We start from the raw sequence: 18,513 nt of genomic DNA, 5'->3' as shown, positions 1-18,513 counted from the left end.
AGCAAACCTTTGATAATATTCATGTGGTCATTTTGGTTTCCTGGTCAGAGCCTTCCAGTGGCTTTCCATCAGATCCAGAATCAAATCCACGATTCTTAACCATGGCCTTTGAGAATTCCCCATCTGGTCTTTGCAATCTCTCCTGCTTCACCTTGTACCTTCCCCTTATTTCTGGAGTTCTAGCAGCATCAGCCTTCTTGCTTCTGCTTCAACACCCCCAACTCATGGGCTTTCCACTTGTTTTTCTCTTTTCCTAGGATGTTCTTTTCCTCCATTTCTACCTCCTTCCCTCCCTCATTCAGGTTTTCAATCAGTTGTCACTTCATCAAAGAAGTCTTCCACCTCCCCTCTACCCTGTCATTTTTTTTTTTTTAAGATTTTATTTATTCATGAGAGATACACAGAGAGAAAGAGAGAGAGGCAGAGGGAGAAGCAGGCTCCATGCAGGGATCCCTATGTGGGACTCGATCCCAGGACTCCAGGATCATACCCTGGGCTGAAGGCAGTGCTAAACTTCTGAGCCACCTGGGCTGCCCCTACCCTGTCATTTTTTATCCTCATACTCTACCTTGCTTTTCTTCCTAACATTGGTATCAGCCTAATATCATACTATTAACTAATAGTTTATTGCTAGTATCCCTCTACTAAAATGTAAATTTTACAAAAGCAGGAACATTTTTTGTTCATTGCTATATCCTCAGTGCTTAAAACAGATGCTCAATTAAGTAATTGCTGAATAACAGTTAGAAACATGGCTGGGAAAGGTTGAAATTTGGAATTAGATTCCACTGGACAGAGTAGCCATTGGTAGAAGAAGCTCAAGCTTCAGGAAGTCCAGGCTGGCACACAGAACATGGTATTTAATGAGTATGAGCCCATACAATGGATGGTAAGTTAGTAAAGGCAGTGTCCTGGCATGTAAGTAGAATGAGACAGCAAGTTGGCAGGGAATCGTGTTTACAAATAGCGTAGGCAATGAACAGTTGGCATTAGGGAAGGCCCTAGGGTGCAGGGGCTCCAGTTTTCCAGAGGAGCTTTGTGGTGGACTACCAAGAGCATGGTGGAACCTCAGTCGAGGGTAGTTCTGTGTGGAGTACCTGGCCCATTACCAAAAACGTTGGCCTATGAGGTTTAAGTTTAGGAGAATAAGACAGACACCTAGCACTAGAATTAGGTGATATGGGAGTGTCTTTAAAGTAGGACACGTGTATCTTGGGCCAAAGTGTCCCTCACCTAACATCTGTACTGGTCCTAGAGGGAGAGCCTGGATGGTACTGGTGGTTGCTCAGACTCTCTTTGTTGAATTACATAGTGGATATAATAAAAGTAGACCTCAAGTATCGAGCCAGAGAACTACAGAGGCTGGGAAATAGCCTTTCTTTTTTTGGTTTGTTTTACAAATTTGTACATTTATGAGTTGAGTCTGTGTTTAGATTTCAAGTATTTGGCTCATATTAAACTTCTTTCCGATTTCTTGAATTGATACTTTAATCTTATTCTTTCTTGTCTTGAATTTGTTTGCTAGCATTAATAACTGTTAATGCTAGTGATTATTATTAGTTTTCAAATACTGTTGTCTGTACTCTTTATGTATTTAGTTTTGGGTTACTACTGAATTCATTAAAGGTGATGTCAATTGTAAAAACCACAATTGTTTTACATACCACCAGGAAATAAGAAAAACACAGCACAGTGAGTGCATTTCTTGTCACCTATAATTTTTGTTTTATATTTATCAAAATCGCTTCTGTAGACTTAATTGGACATAGATTATTTTATCTTCCCTAATGCTGAATTACTTTCCTTCGTTTCCGCTGAATTCCTTGACATGGAAAAGGCAGTATGTACATCAACTATAACACAGCTTCGTCTACTTTGTGGTTATGTTCCTTTCTCAAAAACAAACAAAAAAACCCCACAAAGGAATCATGGTCATGTCTTCAATAATGAGTATTTGCTTCACTGATGGCAGTTTTATACCCTGTTGCTCAACTTTTTGCACACACAACAGTTTTTCTTTCCTCTTCGTGTTAAACCAACCATGTCCATATCTTGACTCAAACAGTGATAGTACCAAGAACTTTTCTCACCCTTGCACATATGTAGGCAGTGCCAGCTACAGTGACCATCCCTGGGCCCAACAGCAATTGTAAAAGGCACCTCAATTGCAGAGATACTAAAATATGTATCTTGGAATTAGTGAAATGCAATATTCAGATTGAAGTGTTGCGGCTGAAGAAAACTGGTTATATTGTTAATTTCTTGTTCTTCCTTGCTGGTTCTTTCTCAGACGTCTGCTTACTTAATTGAAACCGTGTTATAAACTGCAGTCCAGTTGTCTTCTCTCCTCTCTCTACCGTATCTCCCTGGCCTGTGTAAATTATCTGAAGGACTTTACTTTGTCATGATTTCTGAGGCTACGTGTCCATCTCATTCTTTATCCCTCATGCTGTTTTTTCCTATCTCCTAGAAAATCTTCATACCCCAAATTGTTTGTGAGCCAAACTGAACTCCTTACCTTTTCTTCTGAATCCTTATTCCACTCTGCACTCTGTTCCAGCAAATGGTATCATCTGACAGTCACCCAACCTAGAAACCCCAGAGACATCTTCAGGTGCTCTCTTCCTTTCATCCTCACCACATCCAAGGAGCTCTCAGATCTTGACAATTCTGTGCCTACGGGGCATTGCTTTTCCATACCCCGCTCACATCGCCCTTAGCCGTTTATCTTGTGTTGACTGCTGAAGTGACTCTCCAGAAATAACACCCCTGTGACTTAAAATCCAACTTTTCTTTTAATCACACAAAACTAAAAATAATTGATTTTCCTTCTATATACCCATAGAAGGTACTTATGTCATTATTGACCTATTTTCATTGTATATTTAAGTATACTTGTATTCATGTTTTTCCTGTGGAAGAGTAAGTTTTTTTAGAGTGCAATTTCATTCATTGTATTTTTACCCTACACACCTATCCCACTGTCTTTTTTTCCCCATCCTTTCTACCCACCCACATCTCTCCCTTGGCCTATTACAGTTTCATGGTGTCTTTAAGTGGGGGATGAACTGTATGTATATATTGAATTGATTTGATTTAAATTTAAAAATGAATTCTTTTTTTCTCATTTACTTATTGTTAGGCATAGTTGTAGGCATGTTTTAAGCGTTCCATAGAATGTTAAGAGATATATTTTTTTTCAGGTAGCTGTTGGGTTTTTCACAAACAATCTCAGTTTCAAAAATACCTATTTCTTCATTCTAAAGGATAATTTCTTGAGAGGAGATAGCTCCCGTAAAGTTCAGCACCAGCAGCAGAGGAAACCCAGGAAAAAAACCAAGCCTCCTGCACTTACCAAAAAACATAAGAAAAAGAGAAGGCGTGGACCTCGTCGACCCCAAAAACCCATTCCCCCTGCAGTGCCCCAAGGAAACCTCAGCATGCCCACCAGCGTCTCACTGCCAGTGGAGGCTGCCCAGATCCGGTCAGTGACAGCACCAAAGCTTATGTTTCCTTTCTATGTTCTGATAGCTCTCAGAGCACTTAGCCTTACTTTCTTCTCTAGCCTTGTGGCTGGGCTACAGAAGCTATTCGATAGATCAGCCTAGACTTTGTAGTTTTCATTCTAATTTCTACCAAATATTTGATTGAGTGAGATCTGAAATAAAGCTTTTGGCTATAACATAGAAAGCAGATGCTGAAATTAAGAATTTAATTGTCCACTCTCAGATTGTTCTGTTTTAACAGAAATCCCATGTATGTTTTGACAGAAATATTACATCAGAAATCTGGTGCATTACCAGTTTTGGCAGGGGTTAGCCAAATGAATGAGGCTTCTGTTTCAGCTAAGCATTTTCCCTTTTTTCTGTTTATTTCGTTTTTTTAAGTTATTATTTTGACTAGATTTGAAATTTACTAAAAAGTATTAAAACACAGTACACAAAATGGTAATTCATTCTACTAATGAAGTAAACATATTATCTCAAAATGATTGTCTTAATACATGGGTACAAGCCAGAGAACTACATGACTGTGTATGGTGAGATCTTCCTTTTGCTATCACATTTCCTTCTCTGAAAGTAGGAAAAGGAGACATTTGAGTTAGGATTTCACATCTTCATGTTTGATGAACTTGTTTCTGGGACACTGGTGTGAAGGTAAAAGGGGAGTGGTGAGGCCAACCGTGTCCTCTTCCCCAGGAGCCCGTCCACGCCAGAGCTGAGTGCTGATGAGTTGCCGGATGACATTGCCAATGAGATCACTGACATTCCACATGACTTGGAATTGAACCAGGAGGACTTTTCAGACGTCCTGCCACGGCTACCTGATGACTTACAAGATTTTGATTTTTTTGAAGGTATGGTCAACACTTTGATTCAAGTCCAGTTTTTGTGTTTTTTTTAATGAGTTTTTTAAAAAAGGAAATCGTGTTTTCGAGATGTGCTTGAAGTGCTCCTCATACATACTGTCTTTCACTGTCAATGGCAAATGCAGCGCTGCTAAAGCTATTTTACCCATTTCACAAGGCAGGGATGTGCACTTTGTGTTCACCATTACTATAGGCTTAGGAGATAATGATTCGATTGTTAGGTTTTAATGTTGTTGCTTTAAAATGAGTCATTTTACTTGATTTTTTTCAACAAAAATATTTAAATTTGAGTTTATTGAAGCCTTTTAGGATTTCTCCTAATCTTAATACCTCACCCTGTACTTCAATTGAAGTGTATTTTCCCAAAACAAAGTTTGCTTAATCCCACCAGTCCTCTGGTGCTTTCAGGGGAAACCTATTTTTGTACTCTTAGAATGTTCCTTTCACCATTAAAAACAGTATTTTTGTGGAGATTAGTCAAGTTCCCAAATATATAGATTTTTTATATAGGAAATGAAATTAACAGCAGCCCATGGGCTTCTGTTTTATGAAAACTAGAATGAGAGGAGCAGGATTAATGGGTCACACAAAAGCGTTTTAAAAGATAATGGGGGAGTGGAGCGGATTGCAGAGTGTTGTGCTCACATGCACGCATGAATCTCTGTATTACAGTCTTCCACAGCCCCCCTCCGGCTGGAGGAAGGAGTTTAAGAGCAGAAGAACCAAGGGGGACTCCTACACAGCCTTTTGTCTCCTGGCTGAACCAATATGACACATCTTCTATTTTAATGACTTTGACATAAGTTTATATAAAAACCCATGTGTGGTCAGACAGTTACCATGCATTTTAAGTTAGTATTGCTTAGAATCCTTAATTTAATGCCTCAATGAGATGAGTTTAGGGAGTGCTGTGAATAATTGAAGATGGGATACAGGTTCCAGGATAGCTCAACCTTTCAGGCCTGTCCTGCAGATTAATATTTCACTCTTTCCTTCCAGTCCAGTCCTGGGAAGTTTCTCTATTCCAATATTTCATTTTGTTTAATTTTTTCTTAAAGATCTATTTATTTGGGGGAGAGAGTTTGGGCATGTATAGGGGAGAGGGGTAGAGAGAGAGGAGAGAGAGTCTCAAGCAGACTCCCTGCTAAGTGCAGAGCCCACTGCGGGGCTCAATCCCACAAGCCTGAGATCAAAATCAAGAGTCAGATGCTTAATTTGACTGAGTCACCCAGGCACCTGGTTTTATTTTGTTTTGATTTTTAAAGGTTTTATTTATTTATCAAAGAGAGAGGGGCACCTGGGTGGCTCAGTTGCTTAAGCGTCTGCCTTTGGCTCAGGTCATGATCCCAGGGTCCTGGGATCGAGCCCCACATGGGCTCCCTGCTCTGGGGGGAGCCTGCTTCTCCTCCTCTGCCTCTGCTTGCTTGCTCATTCTCTCTGTCAAATAAATAAATAAAATCTTTATTAAAAAAAAGAGAGAGAGAGAGAGCGAGGATGAGCATAGAGCCTGAATGGGGCTTGATCCCAGGACTCTGGGATCATGACCTGAGCCGAAGGCAGATGCTTAACTGACTGAGCCACCCAGGTGCCCCATTTCTTTTAAAGATTTACTTATTTGAGAGAGAGAGAGAAATTTAAGCAGACTCACCACTGAGCATGGAGCTTGATGCAAGCCTCGATCCCACTCGCTGAGATTTTGACCTGAGCCAAAACCAGGAGTCAGACACTCAACTGACTGAGCCGCCCAGGCACCCCGTTAATAGAATATTGCTAAAAAATAATTCAGTCGTGTGGTTTCTGTGGTATGGGACAAGTAAAAACTCTGCTGATTCTTGACGGCTTTTCTTTTACTCAGGAAAGAATGGAGACCTCCTTCCAACTACCGAAGAGGCCGAGGAACTTGAACGGGCCTTACAGGCTGTAACTTCTCTCGAGTGCCTGAGTACCATTGGGGTACTTACTCAGTCAGATGGTGTGCCAGTCCAGGAGTTGTCAGATAGAGGAATAGGGGTGTTCTCCGCAGGTACTGGAGCTTCAGGAATTCAGTCCTTGAGCCGAGAAGTAAACACGGACCTAGGGGAGCTACTGAATGGGCGCATAGTACATGATAATTTTTCTAGTCTAGAGCTGGATGAGAACCTGCTCCGTTCTGCTACCTTGTCTAACCCACCTACACCCCTGGCAGGGCAGATTCAGGGGCAGTTCTCTGCCCCAGCCAACGTCGGCCTTACTTCTGCCACTCTGATGAGCCAGAGTGCACTTGGGGAGAGAGCCTTCCCAGGACAGTTTCATGGACTACATGATGGCAGCCATGCCTCCCAGAGGCCACATCCTGCCCAGCTGCTGAGCAAGGCAGATGACCTAATCACCTCACGACAGCAATACAGCAGTGATCATTCACACTCCTCGCCCCATGGAAGCCATTATGATAGTGAGCACGTGCCGTCTCCCTATAGTGACCATATCACCTCTCCCCACACGACATCTTACTCTGGTGATAATATGGCAGCTACCTTTTCAGCAGAGATGCCCATCATGGCGCAGCACTTGCTCCCAACCCCACTCGAGGTGCCACTTGGAGGAGTCGTAAACCCCAGAACTCACTGGGGCAATCTCCCTGTCAACCTTGGAGACCCCTCTCCATTTAGCAACCTTCTCGGCGCAGATGGACATCTTCTTTCCACTTCCCTATCCACGCCACCCACCACTTCGAACTCAGAGACCACACAGCCTGCCTTCGCCACCGTGACCCCCAGCAGCTCCAGTGTGCTTCCGGGGTTACCGCAGACCAGCTTCAGTGGCATGGGGCCTTCTGCTGAACTCATGGCCTCCACCTCTCCCAAGCAGCAGCTCCCTCAGTTCAGCGCAGCCTTCGGCCACCAGCTGGGTTCTCACAGTGGCATTCCTAAGGACCTGCAGCCCAGCCACAGCTCGATAGCCCCTCCTACAGGCTTCACAGTAACAGGTGCCACAGCTACAAGTACCAATAATGCATCTTCTCCCTTTACCTCCCCTAACTGAGCGTGTCTGTGGGTTTGCAGGCAGGTGGGGAACCTGGTGTTTTCTATCTTTGTTTCCTGTTTCTCATCCCTTTCCCCCTTTTCCTAAAGAAGATTTTAAAAATCACAGGTGGGGACAAAGGGGGGAACGCTCCCTTTTCCAGTTAAACAAGTAACCCCGCGGTGGACCTTGCTTCAGTGTTCACATGTGCTCCTTTGCACTGGTGCTCATTCCCTCCTGGCAGGTTCACTCTACCCCAGTGGTTTCCTCAGTGGCTCAGCACCGTGACTGGATAGAATTGATTTTTAGCAGCAAGTCCTAGAAGTGGAAGATACCTCAGATTACCAGTGCCCTTTACTATTTCCTAGTATTCAGATCAATGCTTTCCATTCTATGACCAGGTCTCCACAGAGGTGGTTCTAGATAGAATGGTCCTATCCATTGAGTTCCCGTCTACGTGATAGCAGATGGTGCGTAGGGGAGTAGATCAAGGCTCTGACTTCACACCAACTGCTAAACACTGCACGAGGCCAGGATTCCATTCCTAATTGTGATCATGTTCGATTTAAAAAGAAAAAAATTTTAGTCTTTTGACCGCCTGTGTGTATGTGCACCCACGTGTGTGTTTTTGTGCAGGGCAGGAAGCACCTGTCCCGTCGTCGTCGTCGTCGTTTCTTTTTTTCCTAATGAGTCTAAGGCTCTTCTTTCCCACATCTCACAACCCCAATCAGGTTGGCCATTTTCTCCCCGCTGTATTAACTCAGTCTCCCGCGTAGAGAGGGTGGTGGTCCGACCAGGCGAGTTACACGACCCTGTTCTGCTAAGTCACCCAGGAGCGCAGCGGGCCGCATTCACGTCGGGGCTGTGGGGATGTCACTAAGTTACCCAGCTCGTGCAGTGTGACTGCAGGGTTGCTGAGATTCTGAGGTCTGGTGGTTATTTTTGCCTTTTTAGACGAGCATTTGTTTCTCCATCCCTCTCTCACGGAATACATTCATGAGATGTAATTATAAAAAAAGACCATATTTTGATGTGAAAAAGCAGGAGAGGTCAGATAGATTTGGAAAGATGGGATCACTGAACTCCTTGATCCGTCTATTACTTTTGACTTTTTCATGTTTACAGTAGTGATTCTTCGGTAAGATTTGTAAAATGTTGAAGACACTTGTAGAATCAATGTATCAGTTGTGAAGTGATGTGTAATATCTGAAGGATACACATTTTAAAGTTTCTTTCAAAGCGGAATATGGAAACAAGACATAAATTTTACCCTTTGGTACTTTTAAAATAATTGAAGTGCTTAGGTTTAAGTTCGGGGACTTTTTTTTTTTTTTTTTTTTTTAAGTACCAGGATTTTAGGGTTAAAAATCATATTGGGTAGTTTAGTAAGTTGGTGACTATGAAATAAATCTGTGAGGTTTCTTTTTACCTGCCTTCTCCCCTGCCCTCTCCCCAAGGGTGGAACTAGATTCTAAAGGCATCTGTGCTCTGCTTTTGCTGAGAAGTTTCACTGTCCCGAGATACCATTGGCTATTTATACCTGAGTCGAGTCTAATTTACATATATATATTTTAAAAGATGAGTAGAGAACATATCTATTAATGATGTGATATAATAATTCATTTGTCAGGGAATATTTGATCTTAATTCCTTTTCAATAGGTAAAGATTTGGATGTATTTTCCTACTTCCTATATGTATTCTCTTTATGCCATGCTAATTCTAACCAGTCCCTTCTTTTGAAAGCTTTTCTTTCTCTGCTTTTTAAAGGAATGATGGTGATCAGCAGGCATTATGCAGATACCATGTGCCTGAGATTATGGAGGGGAAATGTCACGTGACTGTATGAAATCATTATATGCCCTAGTTTGTATTTATTGAAGTTTCTTTTTGTGGGCCAAAAATACATTTGTAATATATTTAGTTTGTGTTTTTTTTTTAATCATGATAATTGATTGGAAGATTTATTTTTAATAGCTTTGCCTTTTTTGCAGATTGAGAAATTTCTAAATTATAAATTATGTCACAAAGCAAAATTATATTTGGTATCACCATAAATTTCTATTCTGAGTGGTGAGAACAGATCATTTAAGTATTTCTCACCTGTGAAACCTATGTTAGTAAGCTTTTTTATTTTAATGTACTGTAATGAAATGATTACGAGTAGTTACCTCTGCTCAAAAGTATCACTTAGTTTGCTCCACTCTTTCACTTCCCGTTACAATCATCACTAGAAAACTGTCCATTCCCAGCAATTTGATCTAGTCTCCACTGTGTACAAATTCAAGGTTGTAGCAGAGCAGCAGCACACTGACTATCTTATCTATCAGCCCTTCTTTGACAGCAAAGAGAAAGTCACGGGTAGTCGGTTTGAACTTTTCTGGCTATTTGTCCCTCGTGGTAGCTGCTTAAAATTCTTCAGTTATCAAAACTGAGTTTGCAGTAAGTTGCACATTTTCTTGTTTGCAATTTTCTGTTCTATGTGCATTGAAAAGCCCTTTTCCTGCTTTCTAGTAAGGAGGCATGAAATGATCAGGAATGTTGCCAGTTAACAGCTTCACACCAAAAACTTTGAGTAAATTCATTTTTGTTTAGATGCCCCCAGTGATAGCCGAAGCAGGGGCACCCGTAGAGAGTACCAGCATAGGTCTGGGGAATTAGCAAAAAAACACAAATTTGTCCTCTCCTTTCATCTCTGTCAAAACAAATAGCCAAGCTTGCGATTCGTTTTGCTCTAGTGGTTTCTTGTGAGTCCCTTTTTGGAAGCGAGAAGAACGTCTGTGAACCCAGAGATACCGGTCCCGTTTTTCTTTTAGCTGACACGGAACAATTCTAGTCTATTAGTAGTAGGTGTGCTGTTAATGTGTAGAGAAAGAAATGAAGTGTCTTTTACTCCAGAAATAGGAAAATTAGTGTCTTTTAAATAGCACTTATGCTATCATAAGGCAATACTGGAATCAAAAACAAATTTTACGTAAGGTCCTAATTAGGTGGAAACTAGCTTTTATTCTAGTGTGAAATGAGAAATAGTGGCAGAGAAGTACACTCTGTCTCTGCAGTTCTTTGGGACCATTTATAAAGGCCAGTTAGATTGTGTTAATGTGATTTACTTACAAAGTTGCTGCAGTTCATGGATACATTCTGTGCTTGGAGAATCTGAATTCCATTCTAAGGAATGATACTCACTGGCTGTGATCTTATAGCATCGAAGGAAAGATGTGTTTTCTCTCCTTTACTCTCTCTACATAATTGTTAATATTATTTTAATTAAAGTACTTAAGACATTGTTTTCTCCTCTGTAAAAATGGCTTAGTAATTTGCACATCTGCGTAGGTTATGTAGCTAGTAAACAATTCACAGTAGTAAATAGCAATTACACTTAACCCACCAAATGACAGACTATGCAATGGAAAATTTTGTAATTATCGTCACATAGCTTATATGGTGAAGGATTTTTTTTTCCCTCTCTCTCTAGTAACCTACCACGTGAGATAGAACTGCTTTATAAATGACTTCCTGAGCAATTTCATGCTGGCAGGCAGTGTGGTGTGTCTAGTGTCCCTCCACGAAGAGATTATAATTTAATGAGAAGCAAATAGTAGGTATGGACATAAAGTTGGAAAATGTGTCTGGTTTTTTGTTTTGTTTTTCTCAGAATTGTAGTTACCGTCTTGAGTGGCATCAGGCTTAAGGAAAGCTAATACTTTATCTTTGCCAAATAATTATTTATAAGATTTATTTCTTCAATAGGCCCAGTCTCTCAACTGCAAGCTAAGAGTCCTCACTTTCTGTGACTAACACTAAAGCTTTTCCTTATCAGAGCTCGCTCACAGTCCATGATCACAACCCAGAGGCAAAGACAGTGCTTTGATTTGGAAGGAAATGGTGTCTGTGATACATGCCCGATTTGTAAGCTTTCTTCTTATGAAAAAGAATTTATATTTCTATTGACCTGTACCATTCAGTTTTGCTTAGTTTTTTTAGTTTAAGTAGGTTCCACACCTAATGTGGGGCTTGAACTCACAACCCTGAGATCGAGAGTCACATGCGCTACCAGCTGAGCCAGCCACATACCCCTGTACCATTCGGTTTTTATCACTTGGCCCTAGAATTTGAGCATATGTAGGTAACTCCCATGCCCTTGGTTCGTGTTACTTGCCTGCAGTCTCTCCTGCACCCCTGCATCACAGGGGTGGTGGTGGCGGTCGTGGGCTGCATCAGCAATGTTTGTGTGAGGCAATCGCCTTCCCTCCAAGTTCAGTAGGTTGTTGTGGATTGGTATTGTAAAAAGATGAGGATATTCATAACACTAAACTAATTATTTTGATAGGTTTGGAATTCATTTTTAAAAATTAGGTATCTAGTTTCCACATTCTTCAACCTCTTCTTTTTAGCCTTTTAACATCCTACTAAGTTCTGTTTTTAATCTGGTATAATAGATTAGTCTAATACAGTGGTCTTCTACATGGTCAACAGAACTCTGCAGGCGAATGAGGCGATTTCAAGGATTCCTTAAAAGAAAATGTCACACTGAATAGTCTTCATTTGTATCTCTTTCATCACCAACACCTACATCGTTCCAAGGATTTTTTTCCTGATGAGAAATACATTTCTTGGGGGTGAGGTAGGAGGTGGAAATATATATATGATAGAACATAGATTTTCCCCCCTCTCACAATACATTGAAAATACGGAATCTTTACTGGCATTCTATAGAAAGGTTAAACAATGACTTCTTAATATCTGCAGCCTTATGAGCTTCCCAGTATCCTGTTCCGCATGGAACCAGAATTCATATTTAGTAGATTAAAGTGACATTTTCAATGCTACCTTTCGAAAGATTTGAAATAAGATACCAGTGAAGAACATATGTGGGGTATCTGTTCAGCGTTTCCCCCTGACCAGTGAGTTAGGAAAGAAAACCTAAAATGCAAGTGAATAGTTACGTCTCCTAATAGCCAGTGTCATTAATGCAAAAATTGTGGGGCCGACTTAGCCTCTTTTCTAAATAGCAAAAATTCTCTTTGCCCTCAGCTCTAACTTCTCTTAGCCTCCCTCCCTCTGCACTGTGATCCAGAGCCAATAAAGGACACGTCGTATTTCAGGGAGAGAGAGCAAATTTGGTATGACTTTCTTTACCAGAAACTAGGTTCCCAAATCTTGGGGATGTCTGACTACTTAGAGTGGCGGAGTTTTGGGGGATCTAAAGTTGAGTCTGAAAAACAATGTTGTAAGAGAAAAGTTGTCTAACTCTTAGTAAGCCTCTGTCGGGCAGCCCAGCTCTCCTTCCCTTTGCCCTCCTGCCTGCTGGCCTCAGTACTCCCCTACACCCCTTCTCAAGCCTACACACATACATCCCTGATCTGCCCTGATCCTGGCCTAAGAGTCATAGACACCACTTCTTTCACTTGTTTTTGTTTTGTTTTGTTTTTTGTTTTCATTTGAGCTGGGGACCACTGAAGTAAGCTCTATATGCACCCAAAGTTCCCCTTGGGAAAATGTTCACCATGCACTGTATAAGCTTCCAGTGCAGCGAAACCACACCAGTGCTTTTGCCTGGGGAATAGACTGATTGCCCTGAACTGACTCCACCCTGCGTCGGTAAGGCCCCGTGGGCACCAGCAGATAAGCGTGCAAGTGATGGGAAGCTGGATGCTGGTGACATTGTCTTCATCTGCTCGGAAGGGTTGCAATCAGTCCCTCTTCGCAGTGATTCTTCTTTTCACTGTATAGTGTTGAGTATGTCTCAGGGATTCCTTGTGGAAATTAGGGCAGTTTGTAAAATAAGAAACTAGTTTTAAGAGAAAATAAAGGTGACTCATTGAAGAGAGCGCAAGAAAGAGAAAGCGTTCGGTTTTGTAGCCCACCGTGTCTCGCATAGGACCTCTTTCCTTTCTCCTTCAGGCTCTCCGCTTCAGCAAACAGAATCCTTTCCCATCACGCACAGCTTTAAAAGTTTTATTTAAAAGTTTCCTTCCCCAATGAGCTTTCAGAATACTTATTGTAGATTTTAAGAGAAAAGGTATATTAATTTATACTATTAACATCACCTCATAAATTATAAGTTTTATACTAAAGCTGTATTGAGTGTAATGAATTATGTTGCCTATGTGTTTTAATAGCTTAAGAAATTATATATGAGCTTTTTGGGTTTTTTGTTTTTGTTTTTTTGTTTTTGTTTTTTGTTTTTTTAACAAAACAAACTAGTGAAGCACCTTTTTACACTGGATCTCTGCCGTGTCAAGGTGTATAGCTATCCTTTGCTACCTTGCAGATATATAAAATAAAAGGATATCCTGGGGCCTCAATGTAGAACACCTTTAGACCATTTATTACTGCTCATAGAACTGTTGGGAATCGTGTTTCTCTAGTAAATGATCTGTGGTTTACACTTAAGACGGCTAGAAGCTTAGTTACAGGGTAAATAGAAATACATAGATCAAGCAAAACTCCCAACTACTGTAGCTGGAATTTGTAAACTAAGTTTTTAAGACCTCTTTTATTTGCTATGGAGTTATTCTTTAATTTACAGTTCCTTCTGTAAGTTGGGAAGTAAAATAGAAAAAATAATAAATTTAGATGTTCTCAGTGTCTTATTCAGGAACTTTTTTACCCCTCCTCACTAAGGAATTCCCACTGTGACTTAAAAATAGAATTAAATTACTTGTGTGCTTGTCTCCGTCTGTGTTTTTACACACATGCAAAAATATACATTGGGGGCACGTGTGTGAGAGAGATGAATGTGTGCTTAGGTAAAAAATAGAAGAAGGTAACAATGTATTGTAGAAATACGGTTTATTTAGATGAGGCTATCAAGAGTTATTTTCTCATCGTGTCTGTAGTATAAATACACCAAATTCTTCATTATGCTATTTTATGTTAAAAGGCTAGCTCTGATATCATGTGCATTTTATTTTAACCTTTTGATTAACTTATGCTATGTTTTTAAAATGACCTGAGAAACAGGTTCAAAGACCAGCCTCTCACTTTTGAGCATAAAAATATGAGAGAGAGAGAGAGAGACAAACCAGACATAGAGAGACAAACCAGACATGAGCTGTGTTTATCTGCTGGGGTGATGGGACCAGATCAGTTGAAACAACTTTTTTTATGTTAATAATAGATTTCTTTGCATTCTGAGTTAGAAAATCTTATTGATCATCTTTTCTTGGTGAAGTTAAGAAAATTATAGGCTTTTAATAAAGAATGCCATTTTTTGAAGGGACTGCTTGTTGAAAGAGTTGGTGGGATCATTTCACCATGTATACTTCAAAGCTGGGATGATTTCAGTTATTTCCAAAAATTAAAAAAAAAAAATTACTCCGTTGTGCTATTTATGAAGTTAGCGTGCCCCCGGCCCCCGTATTTTGGTTATTTATAGGAAAAATTATGCTACCCTTGACTTTTACCTGATTCATATGGAATTAAAAAAAGATACATTCCTATATTTTGAGTTTTGTCATTTTGCTATACTACACATTCAGTACTGGAGTATCATGTGGTCTAACATAGCCAAAACTAGAGTTGTTATTAAATGCTCCAATCACATTTATTTTTACTATTAAAAAAAATCATGTACTTTGATATATGTCAAAACAACTTCTGATAACACACCAGAATTTGTAGTTCTCTTTGAAGCCTCATTCATCTTAGGTATAGTCAAGACCTAGGAAAGCTTTACATGTCGTTCCTTTTATAGTTGTATTTCTGCATCTCCCAGTTTCATTCACTCTTGCTTTATGGATTTTTTAAAAATCTGCATATTTCTTGTACATATGCATGCAAATGAAAGAAGGGAGTTTGTATTGGTGCCATTTCTCCCTTCAGTTACTCTGGTTAATGGGATTTGCTAGAATAAACTCCCCCTGATTGAAGGGTGAAAATAGACCCTTTTGTGTATATCTGTACAGAGATGTGTATATGGGATGTGGTGGCACTTTGCTGAATGTGAACTTGCCTTGTCAATGGAAAGATTGAAAAGTATTATGTTTATTTATACATTTGTATAAATCTATATATACACGTATGTATATGTGTGTGTATAGATAAAGCTATATACATATATTTCCCTAAAAAATGTGTGTGTGTAATAGATAAACAGCCTTTGTTAAAGCAAGATTATACGTCGATGGAAAACTCGATGATTCTGTAAGCAAGAGGAGGTGACAGCCTAGAGCACACCATCGGTGCATACGAAGATGGGAGTCCTTTGGATTATAGTCTTGTTTATGGTTATTATAATTGAATTCCTGCTAGAACTCTTACCAGTTCCATTGTTCTTCATCTTCACTGCCTTCTAAATCAATCTCATCACACTTCATTGTATTTTCTGCTTTTTATTATGTCCTTCCTAGCCGAAAGCATTTGGCTTAAGCATAATTCATTAACTTCTCAGTCATTTCTTTTAAAGATCTTTATCTCTGAAATTTTCCTGAAGATGTAGATTTTGGTAATAGTTTGTCTAGTAATTTTGAGGATTGGGTATTCATCTTCATCTCAAAAATAAACAGAAAACCAACATTCAAACAAGGCTAATCTGAAAGTTATCTAGATCATTTGGAGACCTTTTACTCACGTTGGAAAAGAGCATAATTATAATCTTATTGGTAACAGCGTTAGGTTTATTTCCCCATTTACTGTCTTCAATTTGTCATTTAAAAATGTGGTTTACTTTGTGTCTTAATCATAAACTTACCATTTTCATTTTAATGGAAAGCATACAAAGTCACATAAACCTCTTGAATTCTACAACTAACTCATTTTGCTCATAAAACTGCTTTAACAAATTCTTAAGTAATGAATTTTGCTGTATTTCCTTTTGACTTTTTCCACATTTGTGACATTCTGTTTTAACTTTGCTGCAGCTCTCTAGAAAACTTGCATCCCTATATATTGTGCCTTTAAAGCTCTTATGCACACACAGACAAAAGTGTATATATACATGTCAGAGCATGTGTACATATACTTTCGTATATACTCACACAGTATGTCTCATATTGTGGGAGTGAATATATAGATATTCAAAGGCAATGAAATGTTGCTTTCTAGATATATATGTATATAAATAGTGTTGATATACTGTATATACACATGTATATGTATGAGTTTTAAATGGCAATCTTTTACATTTAGCAAAATGCTGCCCCTACTGGAATATTGTCACTGCAGTGGCAGTTGTATGTAATGATTTAAAATACATTATCGAAAATTATTTAAAGAACATTTAAAAGTCTCATCTAAAGACATCCACACTATTTATTTATCTTTTCCTTTTTATTGTTACTTTTTTTTTTTTTTAACTGAAAGGGAGACTGTCATTTTTTAAAATGCCACCTGTCCTATGGGAGAAAGAGAGAGAGCCGAGGATTCACTTGAGAACCTTGTGCATTTTCCCTCTCTCTGAAATGGAGATGTACCACAAACCAGCCTGTTTGTTTCAGTTATAAAGCAATCCTAACATTTCCATTAGCGTACGTCCTCCACCATCTTCCAGATCAACTTAATTCACCAATCTGCCTCTTCCTTTCATTAATAAATAATGATCATTGAGATCATTTTGCCTGGGGGAAGTTAACTACTCTAGCTGCAGGGAAATCTATCACCTAACTGTTATGCTGCCTTGTTCAAAATTCAACTTTGAGGGGAGGCAGCTTTCATGAAGCTGTCTTAAGCATGTTTTGCATATATTTAGTTAAAGGTCTTCCCAGACGCTTTTTTCTTGTTAAAGAGCTCGGAGTCTGCATGCACCTGCCATAGATTCAATCCCTATTCCCCACCGCTTCAGGTGTTTTCATTAATATATCAGTTTGACGCACTGAACGACAGACTAGGAAGAAAAAAAAACATTAAATCTTTAATTTTGCGATGAGTTGGCAACAGATTACATTTCAAGACCTTCCAGGGAGAGGAACATAGATGGACAATCCTAAATTGTAAGATGTTAACAAAAAGCAAAAGAGAACCAAGAACCAACAGTGGAGTAAGAGTCCCCCCTGAAGACCAGAACCGAGAGGTTGGGGTTTGAGTGATTTTACAGAGTAGTTTAGCTGGAACTTGATATCAGAAGCAGCCTTTAACAAAAAGCCTCTTGGCAATCATAGGGTAGGTACTAACTGGAGAACTGAGGTATAAATTGAAACCAAGTTGCAGTGGGAAATCACAGGTGAGGTGGTCTCTTCTTTGGATCCTGCAAGTGACAGACAGGTTGCACAGTTTTAAAATCTCTTCTTACAAAGTAACTGCACGGTAGCAAGGACTAGCAGTTCTCAAAGCCCTTCTTTTTCAGTGTTCTCATTCACCTTGGCACACAAGTATGTTTAACAGGCCATACATTAAAAATATTTACAAAAAAAAAAAAGCTGCCTAAAGGGAACTTACAAACTGAGGATCTTGTCTGGATTTGCGTGAATAGTGGCTAGAAGCTTAGTTATATGCACAAAAGCCAAGGGGCCACTCGTTTCTGCACAGACTAGCAGCAAGATGAGGAGGTTGGCAGGTTTAGTAAGAGCCCCCCACCCCGCACCGTTGTGGCGGAAAGGCGTGTCTGATTATGAGTGGTGTTGCTGGGTGGGGGCGGGGAACCACATTTTGGGAGGTGATGGGCTTTTGGTTTGTAATTTCCCTTTAAACATGAAGAGATGGCTCACATTTTCCATATATATCTCAATGAATGTACTGTATTACTGTTTTAAAAATTTGATGAAATAATAATGGATTGGTCTCCTTTTGTTATCTGGTCCTTGTTTAATTTGTTTAAGGGTTTTTGTATACAAAAGTTTACATTTTTATGTATATTTTTCTTGTGTAAAAACTGATGTAATATGTGTATAAAACACTGTATGTATTATCTGTATATAGTGTGACAAAATGATTTTTCTTTCTTTCTTTTGGATGTATTAATAAATCTTGCTGTGAAGTAGCTTTGTTTCGGGTATAATTTCCTTTGCCTGGATATAGATCGAAGCTGCAAATCCAGGGTAGGCATTTTCCCCCTTTTGTTATTTAAGTAGAGTGATTTTTCAAGATCTATTTTATCAAGAATTCTGGGGATATAAATTCATGGCTCTTCATGGTTAGATCAACAGCGATTAATATTTGCAATAGCTATGGACCAAGTAAATGCTAGGTGAGCTTTGTGTGGTTATT

At 39.5% G+C, this 18,513-nt stretch overlaps 1 protein-coding gene across 7 annotated transcripts in view; it reads left to right on the top strand.

The window, feature by feature from the left end:
* INO80D (INO80 complex subunit D) overlaps positions 1-18,286 on the top strand; it is a 67,668-nt gene extending 49,382 nt beyond the window's left edge. For all 7 annotated transcript variants that reach the window (XM_041737281.1, XM_041737278.1, XM_041737276.1 and 4 more), the window contains 3 exons: positions 3,267-3,484; positions 4,200-4,357; positions 6,225-18,286. In XM_041737281.1, the coding sequence (XP_041593215.1) occupies positions 3,267-3,484; positions 4,200-4,357; positions 6,225-7,390 (1,542 nt within the window). In that variant the 3' untranslated portion in view covers positions 7,391-18,286. The remainder of the gene's footprint in view (positions 1-3,266; positions 3,485-4,199; positions 4,358-6,224) is intronic.
* The last annotated feature ends 227 nt before the right edge of the window (positions 18,287-18,513 follow it).

This window comes from Vulpes lagopus, chromosome 22 (assembly GCF_018345385.1).
Source record: "Vulpes lagopus strain Blue_001 chromosome 22, ASM1834538v1, whole genome shotgun sequence".
Classification (NCBI taxonomy): Eukaryota; Metazoa; Chordata; class Mammalia; order Carnivora; family Canidae; genus Vulpes; species Vulpes lagopus.
This window is presented reverse-complemented; position numbering and strand designations above follow the sequence as displayed.